The sequence below is a fragment of the Nelumbo lutea genome, chromosome 5, assembly GCF_056320005.1.
Source record: "Nelumbo lutea isolate HS-2025 chromosome 5, American lotus-T2T, whole genome shotgun sequence".
Lineage (NCBI taxonomy): Eukaryota > Viridiplantae > Streptophyta > Magnoliopsida > Proteales > Nelumbonaceae > Nelumbo > Nelumbo lutea.
The window spans coordinates 17,418,102-17,433,662 of NC_142688.1; the positions used below are offsets into that span (position 1 = coordinate 17,418,102).

The 15,561-nt window shown below is 40.1% G+C and overlaps 1 protein-coding gene across 2 annotated transcripts in view; it reads left to right on the forward strand.

Annotated features, from left to right (window-relative positions):
• Positions 1–15,561, forward strand: part of LOC148850661 (putative ubiquitin-like-specific protease 2B) — a 58,890-nt gene that overhangs the window by 29,587 nt on the left and 13,742 nt on the right. For both annotated transcript variants that reach the window (XM_088946930.1, XM_088946929.1), the window contains exons 9-12: positions 8,987–9,118; positions 14,660–14,860; positions 14,979–15,034; positions 15,115–15,208. In XM_088946930.1, the coding sequence (XP_088803056.1) occupies positions 8,987–9,118; positions 14,660–14,860; positions 14,979–15,034; positions 15,115–15,208 (483 nt within the window). The remainder of the gene's footprint in view (positions 1–8,986; positions 9,119–14,659; positions 14,861–14,978; positions 15,035–15,114; positions 15,209–15,561) is intronic.

The following is a 15,561-nucleotide window of genomic DNA, read 5'->3' on the forward strand; positions in this document are numbered from 1 at the left end:
AACGGTGGTTGACTTTTTTCCTGCTTTGAGAGGTATAAGACAAGGAGACCCACTCTCCCCCTTTCTTTTTACCCTGATGGATGATGTACTTGGGAGATTGCTCCATAGAGCAAACTCGAGGAATTTGATAAAAGGGTGGAGAGTTGGCAGGGAGGAGGTACCACTGACACATCTCCAATTTGCAGATGACACAATTTTGTTTTGTGAGGGTGGGAATATAAGCTGGATCCGGAATTTAAAATTAGCAATACAACTTTTTGAGCAGATGTCTAACCTCAAGGTGAACTTTGATAAGAGTTGTGTGGTGGGGGTGAATGTGGAGGAGAGGGAGTTAAGGAATTATGCAGGTGTGTTAGGTTGTGCAATCTCAGAATGGCTTTTGACGTACTTGGGCCTCCCTTTAGGAGATAACCCTAAGAATGAAAACTTTTGGACTCCGGTAGTGGAGAGATTTGAGAAGAGGCTTGCGTCCTAGAAGAGAAACTATCTTTCCTTAGGAGGGAGAGTCACTTTGATTAGGTCCACCCTAGCTAACTTACCTGTGTATTATTTGTCAGTGTTTAAGATCCCCACCAAGGTCTCCAACTTATTGGAAAAATTAATGAGGAATTTTCTGTGGGAGTCGGGAGAGGAGAAGAGAGATAATAGGGTGAGATGGGAGGTGGTAATTAGATGTAAAAAACTAGGAGGTCTTGGGATTGGAAACATCAAGAAAAGGAATATGGCGTTGTTGGGAAAATGGTTGTGGAGGTTCACAGTGGAAAAGGAAAAATTGTGGACAAAGATCGTGGCTAGCATACATGGGCTGGAAGACAACGACTGGGATTCTGGAATTGTGGCAAGGGCTACAAGCTTCTCCGTGGAAATCCATCCATGATCTGCGTCCAGTTTTCTCCCCTTGGATCAAGTACGATGTTAACTCTGGCAATCGAATAAAATTTTGGGAACATCTTTGGGTTGGGGTTTCACCTCTAAAGGACCAATTTCCTTCCTTGTATGCTCTGTCAAATTTGAAGAATGAACCTATCTCTTCTTTTTTAGTTCCTTTAGACTTCACTTCTGGTTTTGGGTGGAACCTCGGCCTGCAAAGGGCAATTAGGGATACAAACTTAGACAGCCTCTTACCTTTATTAGCCATCCTTGAGAATATCTTCCTTGATCCTAATAGGGAAGACACCAGAATTTGGACCCCTTCTACTTCAGGAACCTTCTCTTGTGCTTCGTTTTTTGACACCTTAACTCGGTCATCTGTCCCTTCTGGTGTTTCCTTTCCGATTAAGGAATTTTGGAGCAAGCCCATTCCTCCTCGGGTTGGGTTTTTTTGTTGGGAAATTTTCCTGGAAAAGAATAAATACAAATGATCTACTTCAGAAAAAGAGACCCAATTCTTGTTTACTTCCTAATAGATGCTCTCTCTGTAAGGATGATGGGGAATCCAGTTACCACCTTTTGGTCCCTTCTGGTGCCGTCTTTCTTCTTGTTTTTTATCTGGGTTGCTGTTGTGAAACCTTAGGGTTGCAGGAGAACAACACAAGGTTCGACCTAGGGTTTCCCTTGGTTGTAGGGTGCAAGGGAGGTAAGACCCAGAAGCTGATGTCCTACTAGTTTCTAGTAGTTAGCAGCTATTCGGCCGCTAAGAGGTCTGTATAGGACAGACCTAGTTGAGGACTGATTTCAGCAGTCCTAGTGTTGGCCGTAAGGAGGGGAACTCTCTTCACAGTTGCAGTACTCGAAGTTCAAGTGGAGTCTGCATAGCACAGGTCGGTTACTAGCCCAGAACACCTCATTTGCTGCTGTAACTGAACTGCTTCAGAACTGTGACAGTCTCGACAAGTCTGAAACTGTGTTGCGAGCTGTCAGGGCCTGCTGAGGTCACTTCGGCTAATTAGAACCTGCATCAGAACTTTCAGAACTGCTTCAGCTAGTCTTAAATTAGTGCCATCTACACAGAGGCTGCAGTCAAGATGTCTTCAATATCTGGAGATGTTTCTTCTAGGGATAACAGACCTGCGACAAGGTCTTCAAATCTGGAAAACCCTAATCTGCACAGCCTGCATATTACAAGTGTGCTACTGGACGAATACAACTTCAGGGAGTGGTTCGTTTCTGCAATGTTGTTTATTACTTCCCGTGACCTCACAACCTACCTAGATGGGAGCAAGAAGGAACCTGATGTTGGCTGTGCAGATTAAGTTGTGTGGCGCAAGGAAAATGCCACAGTTATGTCCTGGTTGCTTAACTCTATGACTCCTCGGGTTGCCAGGACTGTTCATCACTTTCCTACAGTAGCCAAGATTTGGGAAAAGGTGTCTAAGACCTATGGACAGAAGAAAAACAATGCTAGAATCTACAGATTGAATCAAGACATTGCTGCCTTAAGGCAAGGTGATATGACAGTTGCAACATACTTTGCAACTCTTGAAGGTCTTTGGGAAGAACTTGACCATCACGTGATATTAGATTGGGAAAATGCCAGGGACAAGGAGAGACATGATAAGCAAATTGAAGAGAGCAGAGCCTTCAAGTTTCTGGCTGGCCTAGACCCAGTGTATGAGGGTATAAGGTCAAAATTCTAGGGAGAGATGAATTACCGGAGCTTCACCATGTCTATTACCTGGTGAGAAATGAAGAAGTCAGGAGAAGGGAGATGCAAGTTAACTCCCAAACACAGTCAACTAGACTATCTGGAGAACATTCAACCCTAGTCTCCACTAAGGGAAATAGATATTCAGACAAGAAGTCCTTGAAGTATACCCATTGTGGTGGTGAGAAACACACAAAGGAGAATTGTTGGGTCTTGTATCCTCATCTGAAGCCAGTTGTTTTGAGAAAGGACAAAAGGCAACATAAGGTTCACTCGGCAAGTGGGAATCTTGCCACCAACAACAGTAGTGACAACTCACAGATTACTCCGATAGTGTTCTCTTCCTCCACAGGACAGGCTGCCGACTCCTCTGGACCAAGTACTTTGGGCTTCGCAGCTAGTGAGGTAGAGGTTCTCAGCCGAGCATTAGCCCGTCTGAAGAACAATCCTTTAGCTTCCACCTCTCTTGCCAAATCAGGTACATCCTCTGCATTTAGTGCAACTAGTTCCATTAATTCTACCTCTTGGGTGATTGATTCTGGAGCCACTGACCATATGACACATATGTCCTCCTTATTCTCTTCATATCATTTGTTGTCTGGCCAGGATACGATGAGAGTGGCTGATGGGTCTCTCTCCACCATCTTTGGAAAGGGGGTGGTTGACCTAAGCAAGGATCTCTCTCTTAAATCAGTCCTATATGTTCCTAGTCTTACCTCAAATTTGTTGTCTGTTTCAAAGCTTACAAAAAATTTGAACTGCAGTATAACTTTTTTTCCCTCTCATTTTGTTTTCCAGGACAGATTGACGAGGAGAACGATTGGGAGTGGTCATGAGTATGGGGGCCTTTACTATTTTGATGCAGACATCAGCTCAGCCCTACAAGCTTCTGCTAATACTAGTTCGGAAAGTGTGGAGTCAATAGCTAGGTTGCATCTGTGGCATGCTAGGCTAGGTCATGTGTCTTTCTCTTCTTTAGCAATGTTGTTTCCCGAATTATGTAAGGGAGTTCCAAGTCAAAGTTTAATTTGTGATGTGTCTCAAATGTCAAAACAATGTAGAACAATGTATTCAATTTCTAGTAATGAAATTCGAGCTCCTTTTGATTTGGTTCATTTGGATGTTTGGGGACCTTCACCCATTGTTTCCATTGATGGCTTCCGTTACTTTATCAATTTTATTGACCATTATTCTCGGTGCACTTGGATTTATCTGTTAAAAGGACATGATGAAGTTCCACGGATAACCATGATTTTTTGTAAGATGATTGAAACACAATTTGAGAAGAAGATTAAGCAATTCCGGTCGGACAATGTAGCTGAAGACTTTGAAAGATCCCTGAACTCATTCATGGAAGATGCAGGCATGTTACACCAATCATCATGTTCTTATACCCCTCAGCAAAATGGGGTTGCTGAGCGCAAGAACAAACACCTATTGGAGACAGCTCGAGCCCTACTTTTCCAACACCAAGTGCCCAAGCAATATTGGTCTCAAGCTATACTCACTGCATCATACTTGATAAATCGGATTGGGTATGAAGACTCCTTTCTCTGTTTTGTGTCCCACTCTTCTAGAATTTTCTCTTCCTCCACGGGTTTTTGGCTGTACATGCTTCATACATGTGAAGGATCCAAAGAAAACCACACTGGATCCCAAGGCTACGAAGGGAATATTTTTTGGGTACTCTCCTACACAAAAGGGGTATAAGTGTTATGATTTTGTCTCCAAGAAAAAATGTCACCAGAGATGTAGTCTTTTTTGAGTCTCAACCCTATTTCCAGTTTTCTCAGAATCCTCTTCAAGGGGAGACTAGTGGGTTGGAAGAGGATTCTCATTCTCCCTTCTTTTCTGTTCCCCTTTCATCACCTTCCACTACTCCTAGCTGTGACATTCCGGGTCAACCTAGTGAGGCTCCCACTGTGCCAGTTACTTCTCCTGATACAACAAATGCTCCTGAAGGTTCCTGTAGGCAAGAGAAAGAGATACTTACATACAACAGAAGGAAGGACCCTCAACCTCACGATTGCAACCAGTTGAACTCAGATCAATCTGTCTCTGCAATCCAAGGTAACTTTGACTCACTCACTTCGGATTTGGATCTTCCTATTGCTCTCCGTAAGCCTGTTCATTCTTGTACCACCCGACATCTCATAGCTGATTATGTTTCTTACTCACACGTGTCTCCTACCTATCACTCCTTTGTGTCTACTCTTTCCTCTGTATGTGTCCCTTCCAGGTACTTAGAGGCGTCATCTGATCCAAGGTGGAAAGAAGCCATGAATGAAGAGATGAAAGCCCTAGTGTAAGCAAGAACGTGGGAATTTGTGGACCTGCCAGAGGGGAAAGGCACTGTTGGGTGCAAGTGGGTATTCACAGTAAAGCACAGGGAAGATGGGTCAATCGAGAGGTACAACGCCCGACTTGTGGCAAAGGGGTTTACACAGAAGGAAGGAATTGACTACAAGGAAACGTTTGCTCCAGTAGCAAAGCTCAACACAATCAGGGTTCTACTATCACTAGCAGCAAATTTCTCTTGGGAACTCCATCAGCTGGATGTGAAGAATGCCTTCCTAAATGGTGATCTTCATGAAGAGGTATTCATGGAACCTCCACCTGGCTATGATGTTGGAAAGAAAGTGTGTAAACTAAGGAAAGCATTATATGGTTTGAAGCAGTCTCCCCGGGCATGGTTTGAGAGACTTTGTATGGCTCAGAACTCTTCTTAATGAGCTTGGTATTAATGAGCTTGGTATTAAGGATGAGGGTCCTCTCAGGCTGTATTGTGATAATAAAGCTGCTATCAACATTGCCAACAACCCCGTGCAACATGACATGACAAAACATATTGAAATTGATCGACACTTTGTCAGAGAGAGAATTGTTTCAGGAGAACTCTGTGTGCCTTATACTCCATCAGAGATGCAAATTGCAGATGTATTGACTAAAGGACTGGCAACAACAAAGTTCAGGGACATACTTGGCAAGCTAAACATGATTGAGATCCATGCTTAGCTTGAGGGGGAGTGTTAGAATGTTAGAATGATGTCTCTTTGTACGAGTGTTCGACTGATAAGAGTTCTTATTACTTAAATTTAAGTTATCCTGTAACTGGGCCTGTGTTAATGGGCCTAAGCCTGTTTTATGTTTTAAGTTAACTGGGTGTCCCATCACTAATTAGGGACATTCCAGTAATTTCTTGTATCTTGTACTATATTCAAATATAAATAATAGCATGGTCGACTGGGTAGTACAGTTCGACATTCCAGCATCTCTTCTTCTTCTCCTCTTTTCTGCTACTTTGGCTACAATGGTTCAGCTTTCAAATGAAAAGAAAAAATTCTTATGGCTACACAGAGGCATTGAGATACAATACAGTTGGGTGAAAAGGATTGCTAGTTCTTTTGCAGATGGGTTGGCCAAGCAAGGGGTGAATAGGGAGGCTATTTTTTGGGCTATTTTTTAATCTTCTTTCATTGTAATTTTCTGATGGGGAGATAAGATTCTTTATCTCCCCCTTTTTTGTACCTAAAGCTTCATAATTCTTAATAAAGTTTCTGTTATTGATAAAAAAAAAGAACCCCCTGAGAAAAAAGGTGTGGACTCAAAAAAGGTGACATCCATGGTAACATACCGACTCCCGAAGACTGGATCATAACAACAATGCCCCTTCTGATTTCCTGCATACCCAAGGAAGACACATTTCTTCGACTTAGGATCCAACTTCGAACAGCGAAGATCAAGAACATGGACAAAGCATACACATCCAAACACCCTTAGAGGAATATGGAATGTCTCCCCCTCTGGAAAAAGAAGGTTGAATGGAGTGCTATATCCAAGAACACGAGAAGGCACCCGGTTAATCAAGAACATTGTTGTAAGAACTGCATCACCCCAAAAACGAATTGGAACTGTAGAGCTCAACATCATGCTTTTTGCTACTTCCACAGTATGTCCGCTCTTCCTTTTTGCTACACCATTCTATTATGGAGTGTATGTACAACTACTCTGATGGATGACTCAATGCTCCAATAGGTATGATGCCAGGTTTTTTTCCAAAGTATTCCTTAGCATTGTCTGATCTAAACACTTTAACTCGTGCCCCAAATTGTCTCAGTACCATTTGATGGAATTGTTGAACCAAAGATAGTACCTCATTATGGGATCTCATCAAATATATCCAAGAATATCGAGAATAATCATCCACAAACAAAAGAAAATACCGATAGCCACCTATAGAGGAAACACGGTATGGTCCCCACACATCAGTATGAATATTATCAAAAACAGAAAAACATCTTTTATTACTTGCTTTAAAGGAATGTCTACAATGCTTTCCAAGTTGACAACCCTCACACTCCAAATTGGACAAACTGACAAACTCAAACAATTTGGGAAACAAAAATCGCAAAGAAGCAAAAGACAAATGTCCTAACCGGTTATGCCAAAGCATAATCTGACCCAATGGCTCTAACTCAATACTCCTACTGACATGATGACTTTGATGACTAGGAAGCACATCAAGAAGATAGATTCCATTCACCTCACAACCACTCTTAACCGTCCTCTTTAATTCCAGATCCTACAAAACACAATGACCAGGGGAAAAAATCACTGAACAGTTCACATTCTTTGTTAAGCTACTAATAGATAAAAGATTAGTGCTCAGTGTAGGAACATGAAAGATCAGTTATCCTAACAGACCCTTTCCCAGCAACGGGAACATGTGATCCATATCTCTGCCAGAGAAGAGGTGGAATGAGTGAAAATGGTGGAAATGTTGGTCATTTGTTCTGAGGCTCCTGAGTCTATAATCCAGGGAGGTCTTCCTTACTTATAGTGGATACATAATTTGCAGTGGCATGTGAACTGCTTGTATGTGCAAACGAGGTACAATGACTACTTCCTTATCCACCTGTACCTTGCATAGCCAAGTCATCACCATGTAGTTCTCCTATACCCACCGGGAATGTTTAGTTTCAAGTTTCTTTTCCTCACCGGTGACATACCCCAATTTTCCATGAGCACCAATGGCCATCTTTGCAGATTGTGACCATTCTAAGTAGTTCGTACAATCCAATTTGACTGTAGTGATGGTTCCAGCCCTAAAGAGGTCTCCAACACCTCCTTCCCCAGATCCCATTTCTCCTATAAATTTGTTTTCAAATCCACAACCCTCCATAACTCCCAGAATAGATTAGGAAATCAATTTGAGAGAAAAGAAAGGTATTTATCTCCTTTAGAAACCTCAAACACCCTCTTGGAACCCTAGAAGCCCCTCCCTTCAAAGATTCCTTTTTCTATAGGAGCGGGAGAAGAGAGAGAAGAGGATGCCGCTCCCTCCAGAAACATCCAAAAAGGCTGGGACTTGAACCGCCCCCTTCTGAAATCCTCAAGGAACCCTAGAAACTAGAGCACCATTTCCTAGGTCAAAATTGAAGAGCCCTACTAAAATAGGACTCTCCCTTTTTCTCCAGTTCTTCTTGATTTTGGTGTAAAACCCTAGACTAGCTACAAGGGATTGCAATTCCACCAAAAAAAATCCAAAAATTGAGCTTACTTGAAGTCTTCGATCAGCCCCTTGCCCTATCACGCAGTCGGCCAATCTAGGGCCGCATGATGGAGCAGCTCAACAAATCTTTAAGCTTGCTCTGGTACCAAGTAGAAAAGTTTGGACAACCTGTTTTGGTATAAAAACTGTAAAAGAAAGAAGAAAAGAAAGAGAAGAAAATGTTTCAGCTGAGAAAGAGAGAGAAGAGAGATAAAAGAGAATGGGAGAAACTCAGAATTAGGTCTGGCCACCCCTTTCATTAGATTATATACTCATAGTCATAAATAAAAGAGAGTACAAAGACAAGTATGCCCTTAGTAAGTCGGCTACTTGTGAGAACTTAAAAACACTTTTAACTTAAAACATAAACTAATGAGCCTAAGGCCCAATAACTCCCTAACTATGCTATGTAAATAAAAAACATGTTATATCAGCCCAGAAATACGCTCTTAAGCTATTCTTGTATGGTAGTTCTCCAATGCATAGAGTTGTCTCCCCACTCCCTCTAGCTAGGATATATGCAAGGGATTAATTAATTATGCAATCCATTTGAAAAGGCTATTCAGGCTTTCTAATTGGAAGAGATGTTAGCTGGTAATCTTTACAAATTGAATGCCTTTCTGCGTTGCTATATGGTTATGCTGCTTGGGTATGGATTCATGTTCATGTACTCTTGACTTCTTGACAATCATCTTTATGATTTTATATCATTTTGTGCTTTCTTTATTAATCTAACGCCTCTTCCTTGCATTCCCTTTAAAAATGAAAAAAACCATATATGTGCTTATTGCATAGTTAAACATTAACATTCTTGTATCATATATATTATACTGATAGATCTAAAATTCCAGTTTCGACAAGACTTTTGAAGAAGTTATCTATCCAAAAGGCGATCCTGATGCTGTTTCTATTAGTAAGAGAGATGTTGAACTGTTACAACCAGAGACATTCATCAATGATACTATCGTTGATTTTTATATCAAGTAAGTATAGTTTAGAAGCTCCATTAGTTCTTCTGCTGATGTTTATTGTTTGTTTCAACTTTCCATAATCCATACTTCAACAAAAAGAAAAGAAAAGCATTCCTATAAACTACAGCCTGCTAGAGTTATTTGTCTGCCGCAGTATGATCCTTTTGATTTTGAAACATGATTGAGATTTCCCTCGAAACCTTTTATGTTCTCCTATATCGTCCATTTATTTCATTTTTGGTGATTGTAATGTTATAAATTTCTCAGTGATACTGCTATGAGATTGATTTGTTCCTTGTCTTTCTCTTCATCCCTTTTCCACTCACCCCTTTCCCTCCTGCCTTACTCTCTGGAGTAGTTTCAGATGACTTTCCAGTGGGGAGGTGGGTATTCAGGGGGAAAATAACTTTATGTTGGTCATAAAAATAAATTTTGGGAAAACATGTGGTGGGGTGACTATCTTTGTTTGGTTTTGCCCCTTTAATTTAGTCTTGTTTAGTGGTAATTGGATCCAGAGAATTCTATCAGGTTATTAGAGTAGAAAAGAGTAGTTTGCATAAAAATAAATGCCAATTTAGCTTCAGTAACAGGTAATTTAGAGAGTCTCTAGATCGTGGACTCAGGAGCATCTGATCATATGACTAGTATCTCTACTTTGTTTCATTCTTACCGTGTTCGGGTTAGGGATAAAGTTTCTATAGATGATGGGTCTCTTGCTCCTGTTTTGGGGAAGGGTGATATTATGGTTTTTGATGGGCTTACTCTTGCATCTGTCTTACATGTTTCTAAATTAAGCTCCTAGCCCGCTAAATAACATAAAGCACCATGTATTTATCCCTTATTTGATAATTCAATTTAAATAAATAATAAATTCATGCATCTAGTAATTTGTAAAAAATTATATAATGTGTCTTTGACTCTTAATCGATGCATTATCAATAAAATTGTATGATATCTGTGTACGCCACCATATTGATTTGATGTATTTCTTCATATGTATCTTAAAATATGCATTTCCAATGTTTTTATATCTTATTTATGGTTATTTCAATCTCAAATATAGTTTTATTAATGTATTTGTCGGATTTATAGGAGTTTTCCTAATGTATCCAAGCAAATCCATATCTTTCCACCATATCCATGCATTTCCATAGCATATCTGTTCCTGTATCCATATCCAAGCTTATTGATATGATACTCAATACCGATGCTTTGAACCCGGAAGTAAAGGCCTCCTATTGGGAAGTAGTATGCAAGAAAATCAACATTTGTGATGTCATTCAAAAGAAAATTCCAAGCTAGCCTTTGTCTCTTCTTTTGTGTTCCCTTTTGCAGCGATAGCTGTGAGACTGCCTAACACTTTCTAATCTCCTGTTTTTTGTCTCTACTATTTGGAACTATTTCTTGTCTCTATTTGGCTGTAGGTGGAATCCTCCATCAGATTTAGAGAGCCTCTTCACAAACTCATTTTTCTCATCTCCATGGAAGAGAGGTAAAGCATATGGAGATGCACACGAATGGCTGTTTTATGGACAATTTGGGAGGAAAGTAACAAGAAGATTTTCCTTGATAAATGCCAACCATCAGAAGCAATGATGGCATCAATTATGGCAAGGGTTGTGCATTGGGTGATATCTCTTCAGTCATTTACCTTTGTATCCTATGCTGAAATTCTTGGAAGTTGGCAAATCATTGCCAATTTGTCTACAATGGGTTTAGAGCAAGGGGCTTGTGGATGCCACTTGGTTGTCTTACATTGAGATGAATTCTTATGGTTGTAGCCTTGGCAACCCTGGGGCTTTCAGGAACTGGGGGAGTGTTCAGGCATGCTAGTGGGAATGCTATGGCTACTCGTGGTCTGTTGGGTTTTAAGATTCAAAAAGGCAGAACTGTTAGCAGTTTTGCAAGGGCTGAAGATAGAAAAAAATATGAAACTATCGTGGAAGGGGACTTGAAGGTAGTAGTGGATTGGTTAAGAAATAGAGTGCAAGCAACATGGAAGTATAGTTACATTTGAAGAAATAGGAAAGCAGTGTGGGAGATTTCTGAGATTCGACGATAAAAACAGGACCGGGGACAGGTTGGATAGGTTGAGGCTGCTGGTTGATGTAAGGGATGTTTCAAGTATCCCGAATAGAATGAAATTAAAGCTTCTGGGGGGGGAGGATGAGCTGAGGTTATTGGTGGAGGGAGAAGATGGAACACCACTATGTTGTGGTAATGGGAGCAGAAGGAAAGGAGGGGGGTGAGGAAGGCGGGGGGCGGGGGGGGGGATGAAGGAGAGAGGGCAGAATGAGATCAGAGATGAAGTTGGGAAGGTGAATCGATGGTCGAAGGTAGGAGAAGATGCTGAGGTGGGGGGTGAGAAGGGAAAGATTGGCATTTCAAAATAGGAATGAAGGAGAGGGACATGTGGAGGACCGAATTCACATGGGTTTGGGTGAAGTAAAAGAAGGAAAGAGTGAGAAGTTGATGAAATAAGGGGAGGACCGAATTCACTAGGGCCCACATTAATTATGCTAGGTCAGCCAAAGTCAAACTGGGCCATCAATTGGTTTGGTTGAGAATAAGGAGGGAAAGGGGTATAATCGGGAAAAAGGCTAGCAAAAAGAGTTTTATGAAATAGGTTGAAGGGTAGGAAACTAAAAGAACAGGTTGACGACTGGGTTTGGGTGATAGCTTGGTTTGAGGGGGGAAAGAAGATTGTGAGAGTAGACAACACTGGCGATCAAAGGGGAGGAGGAAAGTCAGATGAAACAAATAAGACAATGACGGTAGCTCGCCAAGACCAGGCGGACATCGTTGAGTTCTAGAATTAGGAAGTGAGCTCAGCGTTGAAGCAAGACTTGTCTTTGTAGACGACAATAGGAGCTCTGCCTGGTTTAGATAAGTCGAGGTTGAAGGGAGAGTCTTGTGTGGTGCTAGGCAGAGAAGTGGATATTGTGTGGGAAAGGGTTGGCTGCGGACAAGATAGTCTAGGTCGATGGTGAGGTACGCATCACTGAAACCTCCGATGCTTTAACTTCTAAGGTGGAGGGAGAGAGTCAGCTGGGGCTAGGAAAAAGGATGGGGAAAGGAGGAGGGGTTGACGGAAAAAAGAGAAAGCACTCTTCAGAGGGGGAGAGGGTAGACAAATTGGAGAAAGTTTATAACGGGAAAAGACTATTGGAGGGAGGTGAATCAGCTGCCAAAGAAGGAAAGGAGTCAGGGGCAAGGGGTAAGGAACAATGGCAAGAGGAACAGAGAGGGGAGAGGGCAGAGGAGGAGGAGAGAAGGGGTGAGAAGTAGGGAGGGCTGGAGTTAAGCTGAAATGGGGAAATGGAAATTAGTAAGCTTGTGGAAAGGGAAGTGATAGTGGGCAACTCCCTGGGATTGTTCTTTTGAGGAGGGGAAGAGTTTGCAAGTTTGTGATATTTAGCTCAAAGCTGTTTTGTTTTGCAAGTTTGGTGCCATCTTGTCACCTGTTGGATTGTATATTTCTTTTCACATTTAATAAAATTTCATTTTACTTTTCAATAAAGCAATATGGAAGTATACATCCACTTAAAAGGAGATCAGATCATTAGCAGCAGAACTGAATGCCAACTTTCAGTGATTAGATGTGCAAACAGCATGGCAGATGGCTTAGCAAGAATAATCTTGGGTAGATTGCTTTGTACATTCTGTTTATAAATTTTTATTGCTACCGATAAAAAAAAAAAAAAAAGAGCTAGCTCATTTGCTAATCTTCTCACCCAAGAGAAAAAAGTACATCTTTTTTCTGTAAGCTTGTTGCTCCTTAAGATGATAGTGAAGAAACTAAGGGCCTTCTCCTCCACCACCCATCTAGGTCTATCAATCCTGTTTCATAGACTCACTTGATTTGGTATTTTCTAATCAAATACCAATTTGAAAGAATCATGGGAACTTCAAATTTTAGTTGAAATTTGATACTGTCTTTAGCGTTTGTTTTTAGGTCAAGGAAAAAATAGACAGACTTGGAATTTTTTTTGATTCGCCAAAAAAAATCTGTCTTTAAAATTAAGGGAAATATCCATATTATTCATTCTATGTATGTGCCTCTGTGTATTCAACTTCCAAGCTCGCAATTTTATTGTCATGTTCTTTGCAACACTATCTTGCCTTCTTTATCTTCTTGTCAACTGACTATATTTATGAAATAAATGAAGGATTAAATGCAAAATTAAGTTTATGCACAAATACCTTATAAACAATAGTCTTTTAAAAGAAGTAGGACTAAAACAGAATATATGATTTGTAAGTTTAATAATAATAGGAGTGCATATCAGGGTACACTTAAAGATTGGAAACCAAGAGATAACTGCATGAGAACTTTTCCAGTACCTTATTTCTATAATTAATAACAAGGGAGAGATGATGGAGGGGTGCCGTATGGAGCAGAGTATTGGGCAGTCAAGAAGCAAGTCAAGCAACATGTCCAAAAAGTGAGTGTGGCAGAAACGAATATGCTGAGATGGGTGAGTGGAAAACCAGAAAGGATAGGGTCAGAAATGAAGTCATTCAAAGGATCCTAGGAGTAGCTCTGGTAGATGATAAGATGAGGGAAAGTAGACTATGATGGTTTTTTCATGTGCATAGAAGACCTTTGAGAGCACCATAAGAAGTGGTCTATTGCAATTTGAAGGGGCTAGAAGGGGTAGGGGTAGACCAAAGGCTCAAAGTAGTAAAAATGATTTAAGTGCTAATAATTTGACAATGAATATGGCATTAAACAGAACAGAATGGCGAAACAGGATTCATGTAGTTGTTTCTTCATTTTTTGAGTTATGATGAGATTAGGAGTGCTATCACTCTTTTGATTTTGTAGTGTTCTGAGCATCTTTCTCATAGCTCATGAATTAAAGGAAGCATGCATATGAGATTATGGCTCAATCAAGTATGAAGTTTGAGGTTTAATTTGGTTATGCCATCTATTCTTCATAGTTTATAAGCAGTAAAATTGTTGATAAAAACTATTAATATGTTGTTTATAGGTTAGAAATAGTTGCACAATTTTTGCTTTTTAGATTTTTGGACATATTTGATACCCAATTCAACTCACTAAGCCTTGTGCCAATTATATGGGGTTGGCTACATGAATGTTGTTCCACCATTCCTCCATTCAGTGTCATTTACATTTTTGGGCATAGTTAATAATTTATTAAAAATAAATGTTACAACAAAAAAGAACAAATATTTTTGCATACCATGGAACCATTGTGGGGCTGTAAATCTTGCAAATTTGGGCTGTAGTACACAGGGTGCAATGTTACAGCATTTCTGTTGGCCAACATGAGTCCAAAAATGAATTTCAGATCTCCTACAATTTAAGATACAATATTTATTTTCCGAACATTGTTTGTAGCATTGGTTTATGAAATTGACAAATTTGATTGTCCTGGTTCATTTTTTTAATTCCATAGGAAGTCCTGCAATCATGTATGCAAATTATTATATTTTTATCCATCCCTTGTGGATTTGGCTTCAAATTTTAAATTTTAAAAGATATATTTATTGTACATATATTAATATAATGTTTTAAATTATTGACAGATATTTGAAGAATAAAATTCAACCTGAGGACAAGAACAGGTTCCATTTTTTTAATAGTTTTTTCTTTCGCAAGCTGGCCGATATGGACAAAGATCCATCTAGTGCTTCTGAAGGCAGGGCAGCTTTTCAACGTGTTCGTAAATGGACAAGGAAAATCAATCTATTTGAAAAGGATTACATCTTTATTCCTGTAAACTTCAAGTGAGTGATTAGTGCTGCACCTTTTTTTTTTTTTTTTTTGCAAGGAATTGATCCCAACCATTAAGCCATTAGCAAAGGTTATAACTAATGTGGTTTATTTATGCATTTTGATTGACAGTCTTCATTGGAGCTTGATAGTCATCTGCCATCCTGGTGAAGTGGTTAATTTCAAAGGTAAGTTCATGCTAAATTGCAATATACATTTCTAGTGGACCAACGGTTTATGCCATCTTGCCCACTTATTCTTTTTTCAGATGAAGATGCTAACAAGTCCCTGAAGGTACCATGCATACTGCACATGGATTCTATCAAAGGAAGTCATAAAGGCCTCAAAAACCTTGTTCAAAGGTAATCTTTCATTTTGTTGTTGCCTTTTCATTAGGCTCCACAGATACAAATATGTACAGTACAAGGTTTAGAAATACCGTATACAAGGTTTTGCACTGAACATATTTGTATTTTCACTCCTCCCAAACTGAGCCTAGGGTTTCCGGTTGATATTTGACTATCTGGTCTGAAGCATAAAGCCTCGGGACATTGTTTTATATTACATGCCTTGGTATCAGTGTTTTAAAAGCGCAAGGGGCAATTTGTGCCTGAGGCACACACCTTTTTGAAGCAAGGCGCAAAAATACAAAAAAAAAGAAAAAGAAAAAGCTGCCCAGCCGCTAGGTTCAAAAAAAGCAAAAAAGCATAAAATT